This window comes from Ipomoea triloba, chromosome 7 (genome assembly GCF_003576645.1).
Source record: "Ipomoea triloba cultivar NCNSP0323 chromosome 7, ASM357664v1".
Taxonomy (NCBI): domain Eukaryota; kingdom Viridiplantae; phylum Streptophyta; class Magnoliopsida; order Solanales; family Convolvulaceae; genus Ipomoea; species Ipomoea triloba.
In genome coordinates, this window is record NC_044922.1 from 9,547,770 (window position 1) to 9,569,855 (window position 22,086).

General features: G+C 36.6%; 2 protein-coding genes and 1 non-coding gene across 9 annotated transcripts; 1 reads left to right on the forward strand and 2 right to left on the reverse strand.

Annotated features, from left to right (window-relative positions):
- Positions 1-6,236: 6,236 nt before the first annotated feature.
- On the forward strand, positions 6,237-8,100 carry LOC116025320. The gene is made up of 3 exons (XM_031266529.1): positions 6,237-6,805; positions 6,931-7,034; positions 7,722-8,100. Exons 1-3 carry the CDS (start codon positions 6,290-6,292, stop codon positions 7,981-7,983), a joined length of 882 nt encoding a protein of 293 aa, XP_031122389.1. The 5' UTR covers positions 6,237-6,289; the 3' UTR covers positions 7,984-8,100.
- Positions 8,101-8,222: 122 nt separating this feature from the next.
- LOC116025316 lies at positions 8,223-15,887 on the reverse strand. Of its 7 annotated transcripts, XM_031266521.1 has the most exons (10): positions 15,598-15,887; positions 15,232-15,335; positions 13,839-14,041; positions 12,591-12,712; positions 12,393-12,490; positions 10,380-11,192; positions 9,599-9,930; positions 8,814-9,001; positions 8,648-8,714; positions 8,223-8,564 (listed from the first exon to the last, which is right to left on the reverse strand). In XM_031266521.1, the coding sequence occupies exons 6-10, from the start codon at positions 11,164-11,166 to the stop codon at positions 8,526-8,528; spliced, it is 1,413 nt and encodes a 470-aa protein (XP_031122381.1). In that variant the 5' UTR covers positions 11,167-11,192; positions 12,393-12,490; positions 12,591-12,712; positions 13,839-14,041; positions 15,232-15,335; positions 15,598-15,887; the 3' UTR covers positions 8,223-8,525. The 7 variants fall into 7 exon arrangements, with proteins under 7 accessions (XP_031122381.1, XP_031122383.1, XP_031122379.1 ...); XM_031266523.1 differs by lacking the exon at positions 13,839-14,041 and having other exon boundaries at positions 12,591-12,703; XM_031266519.1 differs by lacking the exon at positions 13,839-14,041.
- LOC116026383 lies at positions 12,027-12,115 on the reverse strand. The gene has a single exon (XR_004099851.1). It is a non-coding gene; the product is annotated as a small nucleolar RNA SNOR75 (small nucleolar RNA).
- Positions 15,888-22,086: the final 6,199 nt, after the last annotated feature.

The following is a 22,086-nucleotide window of genomic DNA, read 5'->3' on the forward strand; positions in this document are numbered from 1 at the left end:
TCTCCGGCGAACCACCAAATCTCTATTAAGCTCAACTCACGCAACTATATACATTGGCGCACGCAAGTGATGCCTTTCCTCCGTAGCCAAGGCCTCATCGGCTACCTTGATGGCACTGTACCCTGCCCGTCGCCGATGATTCCCGCAGCGGTGCAATCTGCCACCACGTCGACACCGCCGACCCCCAACCCGGCATACCCACTTTGGATCCAGCAGGATCAGGCGATCTTGTCGCTTCTCGTCTCCTCCCTCCAGCAGGATCAGGCGATCTTGTCGCTTCTCGTCTCCTCCCTCACCGGCGAGGTGATGTACCTGGCCGTCGGCCGGGAGACTTCCCGCGACGTGTGGGATTCAATTAACGCGGCTTTCGCTTCGCAGTCCCGAACGCGCTGCTTAAGCCTCATCGGTCAATTCCATTCCCTCCGGCAAGGGAATCAGACGCCGGCGGAATATCTTGGACAGGCTCAAATGCTGGTTGAAGCCTTGTCTCTCGCCGGTCGTCCGCTCACTGCAGATGAGTAAATCCTTTACGTGTTGCGAGGGTTGCGCCCGGAATTTCGCGCAATGGCGAGTACGTTGACAGCAGCGGCGACGCCAATGACCATCCCTCAGCTGGCCGATCACCTTCAGGCGCAAGAATTCCTCCATGCAGAGGAGTTGGGAGGCAATCTCGATTTCGCGCTGTCGCATTCCTCGCCGACGGCGCTATATGCAGGTCGCGGTCGGCAGAACTCCAGCGCTGGTGGTCGGAATCCTGGTGGCCGAGGCGGCCGGAATCAGCGAGGTCGCGGCTCTGGAAATCATGGACGTGGAGGTCGCGGCTCACCTCGCTGTCAGATTTGCCGCAACTTCGGCCACACGGCGGTAACTTGTTGGCGGCGTTACGACGATCGGCAAGTCACGCAGGCCAACGCGGCTTTTTCCGGTGACGGTGGTAATTCTGCTAACGTTGAGTCGTGGTATCCCGACACGGGAGCCACGTCCCATGCTACACCCGATGCGAATCTCATGGACCACTCCGAACCATACACCGGGAACGATGTCCTGAAAGTAGGAAACGGTACAGGTTTGGACATCTCTAGTATAGGTCGCACGGGAAACGGTACAGGTTTGGACATCTCTAGTATAGGTCGCACGGTTATTCCTTCAGTTTCGCACCCATTATCTATGTCGAACATACTACATGTCCCGTCATTATCTCTTTCGTTACTCTCCGTTTATAAGTTTACTAATGAGAATAACGTATTTTTTGAGTTTCATAAGAATTGTTTTTATGTGAAGGACTGCACAACACAGGTGGTGCTTCTTAAGGGGTTTACAGCGGGCGGTCTTTATCAGTTATCTATACCTCACGGTCATAAAGCCTACCTAACCGCCCGAGCCTCACCGTCAGTTTGGCATCAACGTCTTGGTCACCCGCATAGCCAACTACTACATCGGGTTCTATCTCATGTTCCGGTCACGTCTCATAAAACTGCATCGTTAAGTGTCTGCTCGGCGTGTCAACTCGGCAAGTCGTCTAGATTTCCATTAGATAGGGTTCCTAATAACAGTACCGCTGTGTTAGATTTGGTATTTACGGATATATGGGGTCCGTCACCTGTAATCTCTTCTTCCGGTTTTCGTTATTTTGTACTTTTTGTAGATGACTACACCCGCTTTACTTGGTTTTATCCTTTACATGTAAAATCAGACATATATAAAATTTTCAATTTTTGGCGGGCAATGGTAGAACGTCGGTTTTCGCGTTCTATCAAAGCCATACAGTCTGATTTGGGCGGGGAGTATCGTCGTTTGCATAATCTTTTTCAAACCTTAGGCATTACACATCGACAATCGTGTGCCTACACTCATGAACAAAACGGAAGAGTTGAACGTCGTAATCGCCATATTGTAGAAACAGGTCTATCCTTACTTGCTCAAAGTTCCACACCCTTAAAATATTGGGATTACGCTTTCGAGTCAGCTACGTTTCTTATAAACTGCTTACCCTCGTCAGCTATAAACTTTCAAACCCCATATTCCCGAGTTTTCAACACACCACCACCCTATTCTTTTTTCCGTGTCTTTGGCTGTCGCTGTTACCCTTACCTTCGCCCCTACAACCGTCATAAAATAGAGTACAGGTCTGCACCCTGTGTCTTTCTTGGTTACCCAGTCAGTTTCAGGGGATACCGTTGCATGGACCTATTAACTGGAAAAGTCTACACCTGTCGTCATGTTCGTTTTGACGAAACTATCTTTCCCTTTCAGGATATCTTGCAGGACTCCAGTCAGACTCTATCTGAGGACTCACCGTGGGCGACTGCACCAGTCTGTCCTAATGCACCTACTCCATCTATGATGTTGGCTCCGGTTTCAGCTTCTTCTGAGACTGCTTATGTTCCAGCTTCGTCTCAGACAAACTCTGACTCGCATGTATCTGCTGCAGTTCCGAGTGATCATACTACTACCAGTCAAGATCCCGCTCATCCGAAATCAGTTGCTCGTCATGCAATGCGCACACGTACAAAAACTCGGGGAACCGGAGAACAATTCTACGCTTTAACCGCAACTACTGATCCGACGTGCTACACTCAAGCTGTGAAACATCTACATTGGAGGGACGCCATGGATCAGGAGTTTAATGCGTTAATACACAACAACACATGGAAACTTGTACCTGCAACTCCTGTGATGAATATAATTAGGTGCAAATGGGTCTACCGTACTAAACACAAAGCTGATGGCACTATCGAGCGTTATAAAGCTCGACTGGTCGCAAAAGGTTTTAATCAAGTTGCGGGTGAAGATTTCTTCGATACGTTCAGTCCCGTGGTAAAACCGACGACTGTAAGGCTTCTGTTCTCGCTGGCTCTCTCTCACTCATGGGTACTTCGTCAGCTAGACGTTCACAACGCCTTTTTGAATGGTTATCTACCTGAAACGGTCTACATGAAGCAACCACCAGGTTACGAGGACCCCCGTCATCCTGGTCACGTATGTCATCTGCAGCGCTCGCTATATGGTTTAAAACAGGCTCCTCGTGCTTGGTTCAAACGGCTACACGACTATTTGATCTCTGTTGGGTTTTTCTCCTCAAAAACAGATGTTTCTCTGTTTTTTTATACTTCAGCGGAATCCCGAGTCTATCTACTTGTCTATGTAGATGATATTATTATGATGGGCAACGATGCTTCATTAGTTGAATCTCTTCTACGCCACCTTGCGTCGGTCTTCAAAATTCGCGATCTCGGAACCCCGGGATTTTTCCTTGGTATTGAAACTGTTGGAACTACCGATGGTTTCCTCTTATCTCAAAAACGGTATATGCTAGACATCCTTGCTCGAGCGGGTATGACTGATTGCAAACCCTTGGCCACTCCGGCAGCTGTTACTCAGTCTGCTACGCCATCTCTTGAGCTCTTTGATAATCCTACTCAGTATCGCCGGATTGCGGGGGCCTTGCAGTATTTAACCATTACACGTCCTGATTTGTCTTATTCAGTAAATCGGCTATGTCAATTTATGCACTCACCAACAGCTGAGCATTGGGGGTTACTGAAGAGAGTATTACGTTATGTAAAGGGTACTCTCGACATGGGTCTTCGTATAGTCAAGTCGATACACTCCACGTTGCATGGTTACTCAGATTCCGACTGGGCTGGGTGCCCCATAGACAGAAAATCCACCAGTGGTTATGCCGTCTTTTTTGGCTCAAACTTGATTTCGTGGGTGTCCAGAAAGCAACGCACAGTTGCTCGTTCTTCTACTGAAGCTGAGTATAAAGGTCTTGCCGATGTAGCTGCGGAGGTCACTTGGGTCGTCTCTCTTCTCCGCGAGTTGTGTCTTCATAACGGTCAGCCTTCTACGTTATGGTGTGACAACTTAGGGGCGACCTATATGGCTGCAAATCCGGTATTTCATGCCCGCACGAAACATGTTGAGGTTGATTATCACTTTGTCCGTGATAAGGTTGCTTCGGGAGACTTAACAGTCTCTTTTGTCTCCACTCAGGATCAGCTTGCCGATATCTTCACCAAACCACTTCCAGCTGCGAGATTTCGAACTCTCCGTTCCAAGCTCAATGTTGTTTCCTCTCACCCTTGTGCTTGAGGGGGAGTGTTAGTCATGTAACATGTTGCACCTTTGTATTTATTATTTATGTTATTAGTTAGTTATTTAGTCAATTGTTACTACCTATAGATTAGGAGAGTCTGTAGCCAACTCTTGTATAGGTAGTCTATCATTGTGTAATTCAGTTGTTGAGTAATAATCCAATATTCATCTTCGTGACATGGGTTCACTGTCTTTCTTTCTTGGAATTGAGACTATCCCGATACAGGATGGCATACTTCTTTCTCAACAGCGGTACATGACAGACATATTGAAGCGGGTCGGAATGGTTGACTATATGACAGCGGTACATGACGGACATATTGGCTCGTGTAGCTGATGGCGTTGATATTCCATATGCTGATCCTACGCACTACTGGAGCTTGGCTGGGCCATTGCCGTATCTTACTGTGACGAGACTTGATTTTTCGTATGCGGTGAACAAGTTGTGTCAACACATGCACGCTCCTACCACTGAGCACTAGGCCATGCTCAAGTGTGTTCTTCGCTACGTTAAGGGTACTTTACATTTTGGTTTGCAGCTCTGTAGGTCTTCTTCTTATGACATTCATGCATTCTCGAACTCCAACTGGGCTGGCGATCTGGATGATTGGAAGTCCACCAGTGAATTTGTTTCGTAATATGGTTTCTTAGGTGTGTCGGAAACAGCACACGATGGCTCGCTCCTCGACTGAGGCTGAATACAACACCTTGGCTGATGTGTCTGTTGAGGTTACTTGGTTAGTTTCTCTTTTGCCTTCGTCACCACCCAAGTTGTGGTGTCATAATCTTGACGCTACCTATCTGTGTGCTAATCCGGTATTTCATGCTCGGACGAAGCATGTTGAGATCGATTATCACTTTGTTCGTGATAAGGTGGCTAAAAAGGAGTTGCTGGTGCATTTCATCTCGACAAAGGATCAATTGGCTGATATTTTCACCAAACCTTTGTCTAGTATGCGGTTCGTGTTTCTTCGGAGCAAGCTCAATGTTACTCAACCTTGTGCTTGAGGGGAAGTGTTAGGACTCTTGTAGTAGTATTGTAGTAGGACTCTGTGTATGATAGTCTTATATTATCCTTGTATCTATTCTATGATAATATATTACAGACTATCAATCCTCATCATGTTACCAAATATAGCCAAAATGAAACGATGCTTTAAGTATAGTAGTTTTTTCCAAAATTGATTTTTTAGACCAAAAAGCCTATTTCAAAAGTTATTTACTACACCCATGACATATTATATTATGGACTAAAATTCACCTCGCATCATGAATTTTAGTTTAAAATAGCATGGTTTCAATTAAAATCACACCACCTTTTTTATTTTATTTCATTTTGTTTCATTTCCTTCCATTTGTTTTTCTTTGGAGCTTAACAACAATGCAAATCATCTTTTCCTTATCCGATTCAGTATTCATCCTTGTCCAAATCAAATTTCTTTCTTTGATTTAGTTCTCCTCTCTGCGATTGAATATTCATTCTTGTGTTGGGTTATGAAAGAGTTAGAATTGAATGATTGAGTAATCTTCGATATTCGTGTAATACTATTCATTATACTCTAGTTTGATTATATATGTTTTTTACGTCCATAAATCAAAATTTAAGGTACACAAATAGAACAATATAAGTTCATCACGTATCATCATTCATTATATAGATCATAATATTTGTTGTGTGAGTTCATCAAATCAAACCTTAGATGCAAAAGAACAAAACAGTAAGTCCATCAGGTGTAATATCATTCATTATGCTCTAGGTTCATAATATTCATTCTCTTCTCAAAAGGTTGAAGCCCCAACTCCAAAAGCTCTCACACTCGGATTATACAGAACATGTGAGAGGATGTAAATATCAAATGTCGTTGAGTGCAAAAAATTTATTCACTTTACATATTTCAAACCTTTGTTTCTTGTATAAATTCATAATATTTGTTGGTATTGGTGAATAAATCTTGTTTATCTCACTAAAAATAATTATTAAATTGGTGTTCGTGGCAAGATTGAGGAAAGTTACGTTGATGAGCGGCCGGCCTGCACGCGCATTCCACTTGGATCCCCTTGCTTAATTGCATATATATATATATATATATATATATAATCCCTCAACGAACCTCTCATTAGCATTCTACTCTGATCTTTATCTCATCTCATCTCTCTCACTCATATCCAACAATATATAGAATAGAATAGAATGGGGGATTTGGAAACTTTGGCCAAGGCAAGAAGAGAGCTACAAGACTTGTACTTGGGAGTTCCTGATGACTCAGTCAACCTCTCCTTTAAAGAACTTGCAGAAGTCACCCAAAGAAAAGCTGCTGCCTTCTCCTCCCACAAAAAATCTCCTGAGAATTCTTCCTCGAAACCGCCGCCGTCCTTGGCAAAGCTTCCTAGCCTGGATTTCAGTCGAGCCTTTGAAGCTGCATCATCCACTCATAATAATCCAATGCTTCACCATCATCATCTTGATCAGTATGGGCACGCCAGCCACCATGGCAGTAGTCCTTATGGCCATCATGCAATCAATGGGCATGCACATCATCATCATCATGTTGCACTGGATCATCGCAGCAGCATGGGTTATCTTGATAATGATGATATGGCGGCGGCTACTCCAAACCAAGCGCGCCGCCGCCGCCCCGGGATTCCTCACTCCAATATCTGCACCCTTTGCACTACTTACATCTATATTTTCCGTTACCGCTGCCTGGTATGTATGTATGTATGTATGTAGTAATTCAATCTTTCTTTTTCTCCACGTGCATATATATTCAAGGTAAAATTTGTTAAATAATAATAAAAATTGCAAATAATTATATTGTGTGAAAATTAAAGGTTTGCGGAAGAGTATACTGCAGACAGTGCGTGGGGATTGGCATGGGAGATATGGCGGAAGGTAGGAAGTGTGTCGAGTGTTTAGGCAGAAGATTCAGTCACAGGTACCTATTTTTTCCTTACTAACTAATTAATATATTAATTATTCCTTTCCAACATCTTCTTATATTATTATTATTTTTTAAAAGGAATAAGGGTCAAATAGGCCACTGAACTACACACAAACTGCAATTAGGCCCTTGAACTAAAAAACAATGCAATTGGGTCCCTGAACTACACAAATCCATGTAAATTAACCCAAAATGACTTGTTTGACTTGATCTTCCGGTTACCAACTTTAAAAATAATATTTTAAAATAATTTTAAATGAAATACTTAATTAAAATTAAATTTAAAATTAAAAAAAGGACCCAATTGACTTTGTTTTTTTTTATTTTAATTAATTAAATTTATTTAAAATTATTTTAAAATATTATTTTTAAAGTTGGTAACCCGAAGATCAAGTCAACAAATCACTTTGGATTAATTTGCATGAATTTGTGTAGTTAAGGGACCCAATTGCATTGTTTTTTAGTTCGATGGCCTAATTGCAGTTTCGTGTGTAATTCAGTGGTCTATTTGACCCTTATTCCTTTTTTAAAATAGCTATAGTTTGTTCCATCTTCTTGTCAAGAAACATATGTTTTGTTATCCTTGCCGGCATGTCTGAGCGTTTATAACAATTAACAAACATAAATATTCCCTTCGATAATAAAGAAAAATTAATATGTAATGATGTTGAGTGTTGACAGATACATACATAAAGCGGGACAAATGGGGTGGTGCATGGGGTATCCCAACGCTGTAAGACAACAAGAACTCAAGTGGGCCGAGAAAGGCCCAAATCGGTCCAGAGAGAATCGACCTGCCCAGAGTGGCATGCTTTCAAGCTCAAGGAGCCCTGTTATAAGAACACCACCACATATGCTGCATACACCTAACACTCCGTCTTTTGTGATGAACTCTCCCCTCTCACCATATACCCCCACACACCACCATGCGTTACCTTTCTAGTAATCTTTTAACACACATCTACATTTTTTTTAAGCTAAGCTTCACTGTTAACATGCCTTTCTTTCTTTCTGAATGGTTTCATCTCTGAAGAATGGAATAAATTAAATTACACCAAAATGTTTGATTTCACCCATACAGGCAGGGACAACAATGTATGTATGCATGTATGTATTCTACCAACACAATTCTATGACTCTCTAGATTAGATGTAGTCACTCAAACCTTCAATTCTACTTCTCTGAATGCAACCCACAATACGATAAACAATCCAAAGATAAGGTACTACTACATTATTCTCATCAACTTGTAAAAAATACACAATTTCACAGACTAATCAAAAATAAAAGATGATTTTATAGGCTTCCTGTTTTCATAGAGTTAAATTCATTTCTAACAATACAACCATGTCACATGGCTTTTAGGGGCAACTGGCAAGGACAGCATCATAAAGAACAACCTGACACAAATGAAAATGAAAATGCTATACAGGGTCACCTATAAATAAATGTATATACACTATTGAATTTTCTCCAATGGACCAGTTAGGACGACATATTTCTCCACTTGTCCTTTAAGTCAACCTGAACAAAATAATCTTAATTTTATACAAACAAGAGTATCATATGCAACGCACCAACAACACTCAAATACTCAAAATGCTCACCTCAGTCCTCTCTTCAAATATGCCACGATAAGCATGCAGAATCAACTTCCAATTTCCCTTTCCATACCTTCAAACAACGTACATGAAAAGGAAATGGTTGTTCGAATACATCTTAGGAAAAAAAAAATCACTCTATTAATTGATGAGGCTAAAATCAATCACATACCTCTCTACACCTGTCCTCAAGGTGTCTTCTTCCACTAAACTCCATTTTTTAGCTTTTCTCCTCTTTGTCAATCTGTTAATTTCATACTTTTTCAAAGGAGATATGTTCCTTCTTTCTGGGGTAGGTAACTGAGGTCTTATTTCACGATTGCCTGATACTTCAGGTAAGTTATCAAATGAATCATTCCACTGCATACACAATTCAAAGCTCAAAATGTATCAGTAAGTATTCATTGCAAACACACAGCTATCACCTCCTCATTTATTCCAGACATAAAATGAAAACAATAGAAATTCAATTCCAATTAAGGGACATGAACCCTGGACAGAATTTCCTATGGCTTCTCTTAGACACATAGTGCCACACTTGAACTAGATCCCTGCTAGAACTTGACATCCTAACTCATTATTTCTTATATGTTTAACTACATCACGTCAAAAGTTTATCAATTGGCCACATATGAGAAGATTGTATGACCTACATTTGTATTGGACATGTTTTTGTTTCAGAATCTATTAAGCCTCAAACAATTTGATAGTTGCAGATACCAATTTGGCAACATTTACACCCATGGGGCTACATCTGTTGGCAATGGTTCAAATCAATCCATGAATTTAGTTCTTCCTATGCATGCACACCTTATTTATGCTGTATTTATTCTACTTTACTCCAATTATCTTCCAATCTTAGATGCAACTCTCATCAGACAACTGGAATTAACTTCTCTCAAGAATAGTCAATAAATAAATTTAAAAAAAAAAAAAAAAAAGTACAAGAATATTCACCTCATGTACATGGGCTGTACTGTTCCGCTCCATCAAGCTTCGCTTGGATGCATTTTCTTGTATAGGTTGGTCATCCATATTTCGCCTAGACAGTTGACACATAATGGCTGCAGCTTCGAGCAAAGCATCTGGAAGTGGGTCCTTAACCACGGCTCGCAATTCCATGAAACTTGTTTCAAGTGCTTCTTGTGCTTTATTGACCTCAGGAGAAGCTGGTAAATCATACTGTTTGTGTGCCTCAGCTCTCAAATCATCCCTATCAGCAATCTTGGCACCTCTGGATATCCCAACCAGCGGTGCTTTAGTATGTTTGCGTGCAGAGTGACGCAATTCTACATGGAAAAAATGATTTCATAGTGTAAGCATAATATTGATTTCAATCCAAAAGAAGATGTAATAATTGTATCACATGAATGTGGATGAAACTATGACATATCCAGAAATAAAATAATTTTCATGAGAATATATATGAGCATTACAATTACATTAAAACAACTGAATTTACAGTAATAGTAGTAATAGCAAATAGGACCACGTAAACAACAACAACAAAATAATAATAATAATAATAATAATAATAATAATAATATATCATCAGTATTAGTATTATTACTGCTACTATTACCTAGAGGGAATTCCAATTTCATATACATTCATTATTAGGATTTTAATCAACAGGATAAAAATTATAGCCGCAGAATTGGACAGAATGACAGAATAGCTACTATGCATATTCTCACCACTCCAAGTTCATAAATGGACAGAAATACTCCAAATTTACCTCTACCATTATTGTGGTGTGCCGTGTCCTGGCTAGCACTAGGCAAAGCTGCATCATTCCCACCAATTTCACCCTGCTCTTCTCCATTCTCCAGTGGGAGAAGCTCCCTCATATTATTATCATTTTTCCCATCAGTTTCACCCTTATCTTCTCTGTTCTCTGATAGAAGAAGCTCCCTCAAATTATTATCATTTTTTAGCATTTCAGCTGTATATTCAAGGAACGAAGACCCCATTCTATCCTTTGCTTCCTTAACAAACACTTGGACAGCCTCAACAGCATCAACTTCTTCACTCCTTTTTATCACATTGTCACAAAAACTATCATCCCACACGGCCGCCTCAATTGCATCCCTCCAATTACCCAACTCCTCGGAGACAAGCCCAGACGTATCCGCTTTCTCCATTCTGCAAATCCTCTGCCTCCATATCCTCCTAACAGCACTAAAATACTCCCCTCTGCTACTCTCCTCACCGCCATTCTTCTTCAAAAATCTCATGGTACAATCCACTGCCACAGCGCAATATGCTGCCTTTAATTCCTCCGAAGCTTGGATTCCTTCTTGAAATTCAAGCTCTTCAAATTTCTCAAGGAGACCGAGCATTTTCTCAGTAACTGAACCGTTTGAAACCTCTGACTCCATTCCTCTTAGAAGGACAGTCTTCTTGAGACCCGGATTGTCATTAGCAGGGAGGACCCGGATAAGAGCGTTCGAGGTGCCATCATCCAGAGGATTCCGGAGGAGGAATTCAAGAATCCATCGAGAAATATCGGGGTCAATGTCCATGAATTGAGGGAAAAGAACCCTAAAACCTAATAGCAGAGTGACAACATTAGTAACGAATTCACAGCTAGGTTGAATTTGAAGGAAAGATAGAAAAAGAGGGAAGAGAAATACTGAATAAAAACCCTAAACCCTAAAATCTAGCAATGGTAAAATTTGGGAATTGATTTTTTTTTTAACTTAGGTGATACTAGTTTCGCCGGACTAATCATTAAATAAGAAAAAGAATGCCAATATCCATCTATGAATAAGTAAATTTGCAGATTATGAATGAAAAAACAGGCAAAAAAAGGAAGTATTTAAACTACATAAGCCATTTAGATTGGGATTTTATATTACAATTTGCTGCAACAGAATGCCCTTTTCCTTCTGTAATTGTAAATTTTTCTCTTGAAGACTAGCATGTGCATCCCAACATTAAGACAGAAGTGAATAGATAATATTCTCAACATGTACAATATCTGAGCCAACAATATGTAGTATTTACATATTTGCATGAACTTTTCATTTTTTAGTTGTCTAATTCTCTTTTCAACTTTAGACTGCAAAACGAAAAGTTCACTACATAATTTTAGAGAAGTAAAATGATAATATTAGAAAGGAAATTCATCAACGAAAAATACACAAGCAGGTTACCATCCTATGGTCAGTAACTAATAAAATTCAACAGGGGCTATCTGAGCAATGAATCCGGTGTGAAAAATATGGGAGTTTGGCAGAATAAAATTCTATTTGAAAATGCCAAAAGACCACAAATCACAACCCAACAGAATTTTCAGGCCACCTTATTAGAGCCATTCTTCTGCCAAATAGAATAAAACATGAAAAGCATAACAAAAAATTGAAAAGAGTGGGTGCAGTATTTCTCTCAGACAAATGCCTCTAATTGTCCTCACGAGTTTTAGAATGGATTTCGATCAGACTCGTCATCTGTATTCATTCATCACAGAGAAAAGGAGCCATTTTTATGAAATAAAACTCAATTGAGCCATATTTTGCAAAATATGGGAGTTCGGCAGAAGAAAATTCTATTTGAAAATTCCAAAAGACCAGATATTACAATCCAAAAGAATTTTCAGGCCACCTTATTACTAGAACATTAGGTTACTAATTGAGCGAAAATTCAGAGTCATATTTAGGAGAGGGACTTTCAGCCTTGCAAATATAGAAAGAATAACAAGTGTGGAAAAGAAAGTACCAAGCAAGAGTATAATGTTGGGGAAGAGTACCTACAATGGCTTCTCGATCTCGAATACACTTTTTGGAGAATGGAGAACAATGTTGGGGAATTAACTTGGCTCTGAATTTCAAATCTTCAATTTCCAGCCTTCAAGATTGAAATTTCATATTATAAACAATAGAAGAGGTGGAGACCGGAAGCAGAAACACTCAAACAAGAAGAAAACTAGAAACACTCAAACACCTACCTTCGGTCCACAGGGAGGGGGAGTTCAAAGCTCTAGTCGGCGTTGTCGCAGGGGAGAGAGGCGGGGGCGGAGATACAAAATGGAGTATTGATCAGTACAGTCTACTCTCTACCCTGCGTAATCTTTACAAGGCATTCATAAGGTCAACTAAGCATAATCAGGTAATCAACCCACACTCAGAGACAAGATCAGGGTCCAAATGCCCAATATACACTATCCTCAATACAATAAAGTGCAATAAATTTAAACATCTTTTTACATAAGGCACCAGAAATCCAGAATCCCCTTTGCCTAGGAGAAAAGGCAATTTCGTGTCCAAGTTTTTGGGTAATTATTATTTTCGTCCCTAGTTTTTGCCAGGTTTTTTCCCAACCAAAACCTCAGGTTACTGTGTTCTCATTGGTGGTAATCTTATATCTTGGAAGAGTAAGAAACAAGATGTTGTTGCCAGATCCAGTGCTGAAGCTGAATACCGTGCTATGGCTCTTGTCACGTGTGAGTTGATATGGCTGAAGCATTTACTTCAAGAGTTACAGTGTGGTCAGGTCGCTCAAATGACATTAATATGTGACAACCAAGCAGCTCTTCATATTGCCTCAAATCCAGTCTTTCTTTCATGAGAGGACCAAACATATTGAGGTTGACTGCCACTTTATCAGGGAGAAAATTGTATCTGGGAGTATCAAGACTAGCTTTGTCAACTCTGCAGATCAGTTGGCTGATATCCTAACAAAGTCTCTTAGAGCTCCTAGAGTTGGGCATATTTGTAACAAGCTTGGAGCATATGATCTATATTCTCCAACTTGAGGGGGAGTGTTAAACCCTAAGCCCGTTTATAGATAAGCCCATTAGGGTTTCCTCTATTCTTGTATAAGTAGTGGTAGTCTGTACAGTTCTACACACAGAGAAATATACCAAACATACTTTATTCTCTCATATATTCACAATAACAAACCAATCAGTTTCAGTAGGTTAATTGAACTATATCCCCAATTCAGCAATTTTTTAACTTGATGAGACATTTTTACTATATGAACTGAGAACTTAATATGAGACAAATGATAATCCCAATTTCTCATTGTTGAATAGTTTCATCAAATGCATTAGTTCAAATTTGGAAAAAAAAAAAAATTAAAGTATTCCATGAAACAATCAATAAGGAAAATATATATGGATAGCACATTAGTCTGGGTGAAAGCTTGGAACTTTTCACATTCCAAGTTTCCAGCATAACAAACTAATAAGTACCTGGATTTGAGGATTTCTGCCTTCCAGTTCTGAAGAGTGCAGACTTTGGAAATTCAGAGTTTGGATGCACAAAGCAGCAGCTGAGCAGAGGTGGTGATATAGGGTGGCATGACTAAGAGGGAGTGGGGCAGCTTCAAGTCTTCAATTGAACACAGGACACGCACTATTGCGCAACCGCACAAGCTGCATACCAACCCTAGTTTCTAGAAAAGAGGCAAAAGAGGCAAGGAAGTTGAGCATTCCCGAGTAGGGATGTCAATCGGGCCAGCCCTATCGGTTTCAGGCTAGCCTGTCGGGTTGTCGGACTTATCGGATTCGGGTTGTCGGTTAATTATTATTTTATTCTCGGATTCGGGCTAGCCCTAACCCTAAACTTCGGGTTGTCGGATTTATCGGGCGAGCTAAACCATCTAAATTAAAATCGAAAATGAATACTTACATTCAATAAAACGGGTCAAGTAGTCAACCGGATCCAAATTCGATAGAATGGGTCAACCGGATGAGCATTGACACTTTAAAATTTAAATAAAGAGATAAATGAATACTTGCATAGTTGCATTTGAATATTCGATAGAACATTAGAAGTTAGAAGTTAGAACGGGTCAACCGGATGAACATTGAGTAGTGACTAGTGAGCACATTACAATTTAATAAATTGAATTGCAAAATTAAAAGTTTAGAGAAAAAGTTCTCAATGAGAAAGCAACCAAACTTATCAAAGCCTGACTTACTGTATTAGTGTATAGCTTACAATTTTAAAATATTCATAATAGCCTAAGTGCCTAACTTTACCTTCCAAAAAGTTAAATACAAATTAATTGGTACAAGATTGCTAAATTGTGAATTGTGATTGGCAGGCCGTGTTCACAAATCACAGATTCACAGGGCCTAAGGAATTTTGTGAATTTTGTCCTTTGTGGAATTGTGGTCCTTTTCAATTTTTCATGTGTACTGTTTATGTCTTTGTGAGATAAAAATCATAAAATGATAAATCTTGCTTGACTTGCTTAGTTGCTTCTGCCATTCAAACTTCAAAGGGAAAACTGATAAGCTTTCCTTTGACCACAAATTCTCATAAGTAAGGTCCAATAAAACCACAAATATAAACTACATATAAGTCCACAATTCACAATTCACAAGCCACAAATTAACAATAAGAAGTAGCTAAGTGGCTAACATCCTAATCTCCATAATTGGTAATTCAAGTCATAAAGTCATAAACATACAAATTTATAAGAATTCAATCAATACACTGTACACATTCACAATTTAAAGCATTCAACATTTCAAGTCCGGTACCCACAGGCGGTTTAGCCGGAGAAAATACAACTATACCGGTAAACCGCCGGCCAAATTATTAAGAAAAAAAAAAACACTCAAGAAGTGAACTTACCCACTGCCCTACTGCCTACTCCGTCAACTGTTTTTTCGTGGAGACTAGAGTTGGACTCCTGAGTCCTAGACTGCCTGCTTGCTGGACAGTGGACACTGGACAACCTGCACTTCATACAAATAAGAAGTAAAAATTTTGAATTAAGGATTAAGAAATTAACAAATAATCATACATTATGATTTATGACATTATGTACTTTGAAATTGCTAGTGCAATATAGTTATAAGTTATATAGTATAGCTTCTCTGTAAATCTGTAAGCCATTATATTAACCAATCCATTTTTCAAAGGAAAAAAACATACACAGAGCCACTCAGCCACAGAGGTACAGAGCTGAGAAACATAAATTACATAATTACAATTAACCTTTTGGTAGACTGGTAGTTGGTACAACAATGATCTATTGATCTCAAATGGTAGCCCGACGGCGGTGACTCCGGTGAGCGGCAGGTGGTGGGCGTCGGGCGGTGACCGGCAAGCGGCGGTGCTCCAATGAGCGGTGGGCGGCGGACTGTGGTGAGCGGCGGCAAGGGGGCGTTGCGGCAGGCCGGCGCGTTCTGAGATCTAGCTTCTGTGAATCTGCGGACTGCGGGAAGTGAAAATGTGAAATATTGAAAGGAGACCGGAGCGGGAGACTGAAAAAATTAGCAATTATCTATCAGAACCCTAGTTTTAGAATTTTAGGCTTTTTTTTTTTTTTTTTAAAGGTAGCCCGTCGCCAGCCCGCCGGGCCAACCCGGCTCAACCCGCCGGCCCGTTTAGCCCGATTAATTTATCGGGCTATTTTTTCGGTTTTTAACCCTATAATTTTTCATGCTTAACGGGTCAGCCCATCGGGTTCGGGAAAAATTGACATCCTTATTCCTGAGGTTCAATAGAGTAGAGAGCCTTGAATATATTTTCATGATCATTAGAAAAAAAAAAAGGAAAATTAGCCATTTCGATTACCCAGTGGTATAGAAGCCCCGGCTAGTCTGCTACAGGGCCTAGTGCGGTAGTACCTACCTACCTACTCTGTCTGGATGTCTATCGAACTACCATGGGAACTCGACTTACTGCCGATCGCCGCACGTCACCAGTTGCCATCCTTCGTCACTCGCCACTCGAAGGAGTCTCAGTCCTCTCAGCTACAGGATTTAACTTTTTACAAATTAAAATTGGGGATTTTGGGATCAGGGTAATTTATATATATTGTAAATATATATTATAAATTAAATATAAATTTTAATTTTATTTTATTAATTTATTATAATATATATATATATATATATATATATATTTATTTATTTATTTATTTATTTATACTTGTAGATTTAAATGTCGGGTCTTGTAATATATATAATCACTAGTTTCTTCACTCCTTGTGCGAATAATATAATGCTCAATATTTATTTTTAAATAAGTATTTCAAAGTATATCATTACAAGGTTATATAGGAGATGTTCATGCATATATAATTGAATGTTGAATTTGTTTATTTAAATCGGTAATTCAAAGTATATGAATGCAAGATAATATATGAGAGATTGATTATAATTGTCACTAAAATAAAATCAAAATAATATGAATAATTCGTTAAAGTAAATAATTACACCTAACATTTCTTTTCCCGTTAGAACCCTAACATTATTGGTTCTTATTAAGATTGTATATAAATGTAAATATAGGCTTGAGTTTATTTAGCTAATTAAGTTTTAAAATAGTCTTAAGATAGACTTTTTCACTAAAATAAGTTAGGTCAGGCCAGGCTAAATTATAAGCCCTTAGTCCCATACGAAGAGGTCTTACATATGTTCATTCTTACTTACGTTATTAGTCCATCTATTTTTTTAATACTACTAACTCTATTACAATGCAGTATCTGTTCATAACTACTTTCTCAACCTATTAGTCCATCTATTTTTAATTTCTCATTTATTCTTGAAGTGATGAATTTGGTCCTTAATCTTAATTTTTGTGCATGAGAATTTCATAAAGTTACTAATAATATGGGGGTTATGTTTGAAAATTACATTTTTCTCCTCTCCTCCATATATTCATAGGTCATTACAGCATTCCAAATTGAAATGAAGTGATACGGCACTAATATAGATACAGTAGCACATGTGCATATACATCTTATTTCATCAATGCCTTCATAATCTATAATCTATAATCTATAATCTATAATCTATAATTATAATAAAGGAGCCGGGTTCCAGCCAATGAGAGGGCTGCATTTTCCTCTGTTTCTTTCTTTCTTTTTTTTTTTTTTTAAGATATACCTTATCAGATTTAAAATTCTTCAATTCCCGCCTATTTATTAGTTGCTGTTAGGGTAGTAGTAGCAGATTATATATTATTTAACGGAGTGTGGGTGTGATTTCAGTTCTGCAGGGTATGGGCTAACAGAGTATGCGTGTGATTTCAGTTCTGCAGGGTATGGGCTGCTGTCCAAGTACATAATGAACATAATATTTAATAGAATACAAGTCTTCTTCTATGCCTATAAATACATGATGACATTGACTACTGATTCATGAATTACAAAATACAAATTCAGAAGTCAGTTACACTGGTTACAACATTCATAGCTACTCAAACTGTTCCGATAAGCTGCTGGGTCTGTTCTTGCTGTTTCAGAATGAGTGGGCAGAATGTTGCTTCGAAATTTCGTCGAATGTTTGTGTTAGGGTTTTGTTTTGTGGATTTCTTTCTGGGTTTTGGTATTGTCTTAAATCTCGGAACATCTTATTCGACTTTGGAGGGTTGGGAATCGTTTTAGTTTGGGCAGAAGTGGGGTAGGGTTTGTTCTAAGATTGGTTTATAGTGTGGGAAAGTCCATGTCGTAGTTGATTTAGTGGATTCCTGACTGGGATGGTTTAATTTCGTCGATTTGCTTGTCGTTTACGTTTTCTGTCAAGCAATCGGCGAAGACTATGGAGATGGGTAAGTAATGATGGATGATCTAAACGACGAAGGTAGGGAAGATGGTTACCTTTTTTCCAGAAGTCCCTCCGATTGGGAATGACGTCGCAGCGATGGTGTGTGGGTGTTTGATTTTGCAGTTGCGAACGGCGGTGATGAGCGTGTGTTATGAGAAGATAGGGTTTGGACAAGGTGGACTTGAATTATGTTTTTTTTTTTCTTTTTATTTGTATAGATATTGGTTTATATGGGTGGGCTAAGATGTAATTTGTAGTTTGGTTTGTATTGTGTTTTGGGCTTTGTGTTGTTTTTGTGTTCTTTACATTAATTACTTAGTTATCTAAATAATATAGAGACTGGTTTGCTAAAATTATATACATTTGAATTCATGTAATTATTATGTTTAATATTATCTTTATGTAAAAAAATAAACATAAATTGTTGTATATAATTGTGTGTATTGGTTGATTTTTATTTTTTCCAATTGAATTGGGCTTTTTTTTCTACATTGAGATATTAGAGTTGTTATTATGTTTTTAGGTTTTTCGTAAATAAGATTTATTCTCCTAATTCTAAATATTTAAATATTTAAATTTTTGAATTATATGTGTTAATAATTTGTTGGTTAATTATTTTTCTGGAATTCTTTTTCTTTTATTATATTTAAATTTAATTATTTAATTTATTTAGATTTATTAGTTTTATTTATTGAATTGATTTGTAATCTCTTTTAAAGTCAAATTTTCACTTCTTTATTAATTTCCCAATAATTTTCCATGCATTATAATGAATTTTTTGTTGCTGGGTAACATAGATTATTATTTATATGGAGATTATTCATTAATTAATGATTATTTATAGTAATAATCATTATTTCCTTTAAAATCATACTAAATACTAATAATATGCCGTAATACTGTGCCGGGACTCCGGGAGATGACATGAGATTTTGAAACTGTACGAAAAATACGTGTAGTAGTATAGATATATGATATTAATTTTGAATATTGAATATTGAATTTCATTTAATCATGATGAATAAAAAAAAACGTAATATTTAAACTAAGAAATATCCATATTAAAAGTTTTTTCATATTAATTGTGTCATTTTAGGACATGTATATTAAATTTAGTTTTTTTTAAAGAATAATTAAATTTAGTTTTTGTGATCTAATATTTCTTATTTTCTTTTTGTTTATTATTTTTAATGTAATTTTATGAAATAAAATTGGAGAATGTATATTTCTTTGTATAAAAGTAATGGTCTAAAAGCAATAGTAATTTTAGGATTTTATTTAATATTATATACTACGTAGTATTTATAGTATATATAGTATTAGTTATATATATATTTTTGCTGCTTATTTTTGTTTCTTTAATTTTCCCTTTGTTTTCTTGGTTACTTTTTAGGTGTAAGTAGTACTGCATGTGTTTTGTCTGTAGTGACAAAGGAGAAGATGTCTCTTCTACACTGAATGTTATGTATAAAGAAGTTTTTAATACTAATGTAATGTAATTTGTAAAAGTACTTAATAATTTTCTATTGTGTTCTATAATAAAAAAAATTTTATATTGTTCACGTGGCAATTTTATGTTATTGTTGTTGGTTACCCATGGATGCAGGTGATTTGATTAATAATGATTTCATTGGTTTAAATAACGATAAAGAATATAATCATACATATATTCAATTGATAGTTATGAAGTTTAAAAGATAGACACTGCGCCATAGTTGTATAAATATTAAGAGTTAATTCCATTTTTGGTCCTAGATTTATAGGTGGCATTCCACTTTTAGTCCTCTTTTATCAAAACATCCACATTTGGTCCTAGTATTATTGTGACATAACCATTTTTGGTCCCCCGTCAACAAAATTGTTGAAATGTCGTTAAATACAATGGTTTTTCAATCATTTTTATACAAAGTAAGTTGACCCCGCTATATTTTTATGTTTATTTTTTTTGAAAAAATCTGTAATTGAAGACCGAAATGCCTTTGTATTTAACGACATTTCAACAATTTTGTTGACGAAGGACCAAAAATGGTCATGCCACAATAATACTAGGATTAAATGTGGATGTTTTGATAAAAGAGGACTAAAAATGGAATGTCACCTATAAATCTAGGACCAAAAATGGAATTAACTCAAATATTAATCATTATATACATATATATTGTTATAAATGTAATCCGTGCAACGCACGGGTGGACTTCTAGTAGATTTAATAGTAGCAAGTAAATTTTCAAATAACATGGAGAAAATCAAAAGGCCAGAAAATGCTGTTAATAACAACCCAACCATTAAACCCTCTGATTTTTGAAAATTCTTGATTACTCTCAACTCCAAGTACTCAGCTACTCAAACGTTTCATGGGTTTCAATTCTTTTTTATATTCAATTGTGTAGACAGTTTAGTTAGTCATAGGAATGAAGTTTGGATAAAAGACTCGAGATCGAGTCTTTCCAGGCATGAGAACAACATCTCAAAGTGAGGGTTTCCTTTTGCGCAGGTTTAATTTATGTGTTCAACTGAGTTACTATAACTTACATCCTTTTAGATGGTGTGAGGAGATCATGAGGTTGGAGATTCACCTTTTGAAAGAAAGTTATGAAATTCTTAAAAGGAAAGCACTAATGTTTTTACTCTTAACACTAGTGTTTTACCCGTGCCATGCATGGAAAAATTTTTGTTGTTATGAATTTAAATTAAAAAAAATAAAAAATATGAATATATTAAAATGTACAATATAATAATATAGTTGAATATTCATGTATTTGGTCAAGTATCTATTATCATAGCATACAACACTAAAATTTTGTATGATTAATATAATCTCTAATTATGCACATATTTATATAAATTTATAGAGAAAAATTTACATAATTAAATTGAATTATTCATAATCTTATTTCTCTCTCTCTCTCTCACACACACACACACGTGTGTGTGTGTGTGTGTGTATATATATATATATATATATATATATATATATATATATATTAATTCTAACAATATGAATAATAACTAAGAAAATTATACTTATAAATTCAAAAAATCTAAATTTTAAATTTTGTATATTTGATTTTAAACTATAATCAAACACATTTTCTTATATGATTGTGTAATACAGTACGTGTATATACAAATAATATTTATTAATATGTATATATGCAAATTCTATAATATAATTTATGTAATTATAATTTATATTGATATATTATAATTAAAACAATTAAATTTATAAATTAAAAAACAGCATTTTAATTTTGTATGATTAATATAATGCATGCATACATATATGTATGTATTTTTAAAAATATAAATATTTATGAATATACATTTTGTTAATTTTATAATTTTATTTTTAATTATATTTTATATTTTGTTAATTATAATTAAGAAAATTACATTTACAAATTAAAAGAATTTAATTTTTTAACTTTATATGGATTGCCAAAGGCCTTGTGGTCAAGTGGCATGAAGTGATTCTCTTACGTGGGAGGTCATGGGTTCAAGCCTCAATGTGTACAGATACTACATGTAATAGGGTCAATAGTATTCAAAAAAAAACTTTATACGGATTAATGTAGTCCCTAACTATATTTAGACAAATTTTTAAATTTTTAATTAAAAATATGAGTTTAGACATATTTTTAAATAATTTCTTTTAATAAGTAACCATTGTAGTAATTAACGTGTATAATTATGTCAGTAATCACAATTATATAAAAAATGTGTATATATTTTCATATTTTACAAAATACTACTACGTATAAATATAATATATGTCTACATAAATGGATAAAAAGAGAAATTGATAATTTTTTTATTATATAGATATTGATAAATATTATACAATTTTTTTCCTTTCATGAAAGAATATTATTATTTTAAAATTTTACATTGATATCTGAGTTTTGTTTCAAAATATACTTTGGTGATATTT

What these genes read in the sequence shown, in the direction of transcription:
- LOC116025320 (XM_031266529.1), top strand. Translation starts at nt 6,290, where the DNA reads ATGGGGGATTTGGAAACTTTGGCCAAGGCAAGAAGAGAGCTACAAGAC. An exon ending in TTTTCCGTTACCGCTGCCTG is followed by an intron (nt 6,806 to 6,930) that starts GTATGTATGTAT and finishes TGAAAATTAAAG; the next exon opens with GTTTGCGGAAGAGTATACTG. An exon ending in GGCAGAAGATTCAGTCACAG is followed by an intron (nt 7,035 to 7,721) that starts GTACCTATTTTT and finishes GAGTGTTGACAG; the next exon opens with ATACATACATAAAGCGGGAC.
- LOC116025316 (XM_031266523.1), bottom strand. Translation starts at nt 11,166, where the DNA reads ATGGACATTGACCCCGATATTTCTCGATGGATTCTTGAATTCCTCCTC. An exon ending in ACACCACAATAATGGTAGAG is followed by an intron (nt 9,931 to 10,379) that starts GTAAATTTGGAG and finishes TTTTCCATGTAG; the next exon opens with AATTGCGTCACTCTGCACGC. An exon ending in TTGAGGACAGGTGTAGAGAG is followed by an intron (nt 8,715 to 8,813) that starts GTATGTGATTGA and finishes CGTTGTTTGAAG; the next exon opens with GTATGGAAAGGGAAATTGGA.